Source organism: Rhipicephalus microplus, unplaced genomic scaffold (genome assembly GCF_043290135.1).
Source record: "Rhipicephalus microplus isolate Deutch F79 unplaced genomic scaffold, USDA_Rmic scaffold_33, whole genome shotgun sequence".
In the NCBI taxonomy this organism is placed as follows: domain Eukaryota; kingdom Metazoa; phylum Arthropoda; class Arachnida; order Ixodida; family Ixodidae; genus Rhipicephalus; species Rhipicephalus microplus.
The window spans coordinates 277,762-281,582 of record NW_027464606.1 but is presented as its reverse complement, the minus strand read 5'-3'; the positions used below and the strand labels follow the sequence as shown (position 1 = coordinate 281,582).

At 40.5% G+C, this 3,821-nt stretch overlaps 1 protein-coding gene across 1 annotated transcript; it reads left to right on the top strand.

The window, feature by feature from the left end:
* The first annotated feature begins 1,926 nt into the window (after positions 1-1,926).
* LOC119187310 (uncharacterized) lies at positions 1,927-2,601 on the top strand. The gene has a single exon (XM_075884487.1). The coding sequence runs from the start codon at positions 1,927-1,929 to the stop codon at positions 2,599-2,601; it is 675 nt and encodes a 224-aa protein (XP_075740602.1).
* Positions 2,602-3,821: the final 1,220 nt, after the last annotated feature.

The window sequence follows — 3,821 nt, the reverse complement described above, 5'->3', positions numbered from 1 at the left end:
ATGCAAGCATCGTGAGACCTTAAAGAACAATGTCATTTAGCGAGATACAGCGTTCTGTACTGTAATAAATTGGTGAGAAACTGTGAGGTCAAGCAAATATCGTAATTGTGAACGAAACAGTGTAATGGAGCGTCTTTAGATACAAGTGCGAATATTAGGTTAGGTTGACATATCAACCGTCCTAAAACCGCATTAAACAATGTCACTTAGTGAGATGCCGTGTTTTCACCATTACAAGTCGGGAACTGCGATATCTAATGTGAAAGCGCTTGCAAACGTCGTTAGGTTAGGTTAGGTTAGGTTAGGTTAGGTTAGGTTAGGTTAGGTTACGTTAGGTTAGGTTTGGTTAGGTTAGGTTAGGTTAGGTTATGTTAGGTTAGGTTGGGTTAGGTTAGGTTAGGTTAGGTTAAGATATGAACCGCGCTAAAACCGCATTAAACAATGTCACTTAGTGAGATGCAGTGTTTTTCACCTTTACAAGTTGGGAACTGCGATATCTAATGTGAAAGCGCTTGAAACCGTCGTAATGTTGTAGAAAGCAATGTAAAGTAGCGAGTAAAACGTTTTCTAACGATAGAAGTGCGAAGGTTATGTTAGGTTGAGTTATGTTAGTTTAAGCTAGGTAGCGTCGTGAAACCACCAAAAACGACGTCATCTAACGAGATAGTGTTGTTTTAATACGAGTACGAAACTGCGATAGGTAAAATGTTGTGAAAGCACACAAAACGGCATGAACAAGCCAAATACTGCGTGTTGTACCGTTACAAGTGCGAAACTGCTATGTTGTGACATTCTCGGTAAAGCGCATGCAAGTATCGTGAAACCTTAAAGAACGATGTCATTTAGCGAGATTCAGCGTTCTGTACTGTAATAAGTTGGTGAGAAACTGTGAGGTCAAGCAAATATCGTAATTGTGAACGAAACAGTGAAATTGAGCGTCTTTAGATACAAGTGCGAATGTTAGGTTAGGTTGACATATCAACCGTCGTAAAACCGCAATAAACAATGTCACTTAGTGAGATGTAGTGTTTTTCAACATTACAAGTCGGGAACTATATATCTAATGTGAAAGCGCATGAAACCGTCGTAATCTAGTAGAAAACATTGTAAAGTTGCGAGTAAAACGTTTTCTAACGATAGAAGTGCGAATGTTAGGTTAGGTTAGGTTAGTTTAAGCTAGGTAGCGTCGTGAAACTACCAAAAACGACGTCATCTAACGAGATAGTGTTGTTTTATTGCGAGTATTAAACTGCGATAGGTGAAATGTTGTGAATGCACACAAAACGGCATGAACAAGCCAAATACTGCGTGTTCTACCGTTACAAGTGCGAAACTGCTATATTGTGATATTCTCGTTGAAGCGCATGCAAGCATCGTGAAACCTTAAAGAACAATGTCATTTAGCGAGATACAGCGTTCTGTACTGCAATAAGTTGGTGAAAAACTGTGAGGTTATGCAAATATCGTAATTGTGAACAAAACAGTGTAATAGAGCGTTTTTAGATACAAGTGCGAATGTTAGGTTAGGTTAAGATATGAACCGTCGTAAAACCGCATTAAACAATGTCAATTACTGAGATGCAGTGTTTTTCACCATTAAAAGTGGGGAACTGCGATATTTAATGTGAAAGCGCTTGCAACCGTCGTTAGGTTAGGTTAGGTTAGGTTAGGTTTGGTTAGGTTAGGTTAGGTTAGGTTAGATTAGGTTAGGTTGGGTTGAGTTGGGTTAGGTTAGGTTAGGTTAGGTTAGGTTGGGTTGGGTTAGGTTAGGTTAGGTTAGGTTACGTTAGGTTAGGTTACGTTAGGTTAGGTTAGGTTAGGGTACGTTAGGTTAGGTTAGGTTAGGTAAGGATAATTTGGTGTTTTTTGATGTCGCCAGCCGAAATGGAAAAACATTTTAAAGAGTTGAAACAAGAGTTTCGCGAAATGCGGACTGCCCTGGAGAGAGAGCTGCGTAAGGAAATACGTGATGTGAAAACAAGTCTAGACTTTTTTAATAAGCAGTTTGAAGAAATTTCGGCTCTGTGCTCGCGGCTTGAAAAAGAAAACGGTGAGCTAAAGGCTCAAAATGATGTTCTGAAGACTGATTGCAGTCAGCTGAAGCAGGTCGTTCTCAACAATGAACGTAGGACTACCGCCCTAGAACAGTACTCGCGAAACCGAAATATTGAAGTGAAAAATGTTCCTTTCGTGGAGGGTGAACGGTTGACCAGGGTCGTTCAGAAGATTGGTGAAGCTGTCGGCGAATCAGTGAAAGAAGATGACATAGAAATTTGCCATCGCGTGACTGCTAAGGATGCATCTTGCCCTCATATTGTTGTGCAGTTCAACAACCGGTCTAAGCGAGACGCAGTTCTGGAAAAGGCGAAAAAGTTGCGCTTAACGACAGCTGATATTGGTTTCCCAGGAAAGACATTTGTCTACGTCAATGAACACCTATGCTCACAGTTAAAAAAACTACTGGGACAAACTGTAGCGCGCAAGAAGGAAGCCGAATGGCGATTTGCCTGGACGAAAGGCGGCAAAATTTTTGCGCGAAAGGATGAGAAGTCGAGGGTGCTTCAGAGAACTACTGAGAGCGATCTCGAAAAGATTGTTTAAATTTGTTGAGCTTCATCCTTTAGCAAAAAAAAAAAGCTAGAAGAAAAACAGGGCAAAAAGAAAATGGCTGCAGACTGCTTAACGCCACACCAGTTGAGCCTATTGGTATCTGGTAGAAAACACCACATTTCCTACCTTCATATAAATGCGCAATCAGCCAGAAACAAGGCAGATGAGATAGCAATACTGCTTGAATCGTTTGAGTTCTCCTTTGACGTCATCATGGTTACTGAAACCTGGTATCGCCATGAATCCGACGTTCTTCGTATACCTAGCTATGCCACGTATTTCTTGAACCGCAGTGATAAATTAGGTGGTGGTGTTATGCTCCTGGTCAAAGATGTGTTTGAGTGTGAAATACTCGAGGCTTTTTCTGTGGTTACTGACGATTACGAGATTATGACTGTAAAATGTTCTTCGGGTATTTTTTCTGTGGTATACCGCCCCCCCAAATGTAACATGTGCAACTTTTTTACGTTTTTAGACACTTTCCTGTCGTGGGTCAATGAAAATGGTTACAATCTTACTATCGGGGGTGACCTAAACATTGATATGCTAACTTCCAGCCCCCAACGTCTTGAACTTTGCAATATCATGGAATCAAACGCATTTAAAAATGTTATAAAACACCCCACTCGATTTCATGCCCAATCCTGCACACTTATCGACGTCATTATAACAAATAGCACAAGTGCACCTCTTTGCTCGGGTGTCCTTAAGACACATATTAGCGACCATTTGCCTGTTTACTCAATTTTAAGTCAAAAGAAGCTTCAACTTAGGGATGCAAAGCCACCGCCTACCCCATTCCGGTACATATGTCCTAGCACAATTGATATGTTCGCTGCATATATATCCAAGATAAAATGGGACGCTGTTTTCCGTGAAACTGATGCAGACACAGCGTATAATGTTTTCATCGAACGTTTTAGTGAAGCCTACAACAAGTGCTTTCCGCTCAAAGCAAAACGCAGACCACGCAAGGCAAGAAAGCCTTGGATTACTTCGGAATGCCTTCAAGCTATAAAAGTAAAAAATGCACTTTACCAGAAATTTCTAATATCTAGAGACAAAGAAGACTTGAAGACATTTAGAAAACATAGAAATACTACAAACTCCTTATTAAGGAAAAGCAAACTTGAATATTTTAGCAACCTTTTCAGCCCTGAAAAAACCAAAACGTCCGAAGCCATCTGGAAAAAGTTAAACATGTTGCTCCA

Coding starts and splice junctions, on each gene's coding strand:
- LOC119187310 (XM_075884487.1), top strand. CDS start 1,927: ATGCGGACTGCCCTGGAGAGAGAGCTGCGTAAGGAAATACGTGATGTG.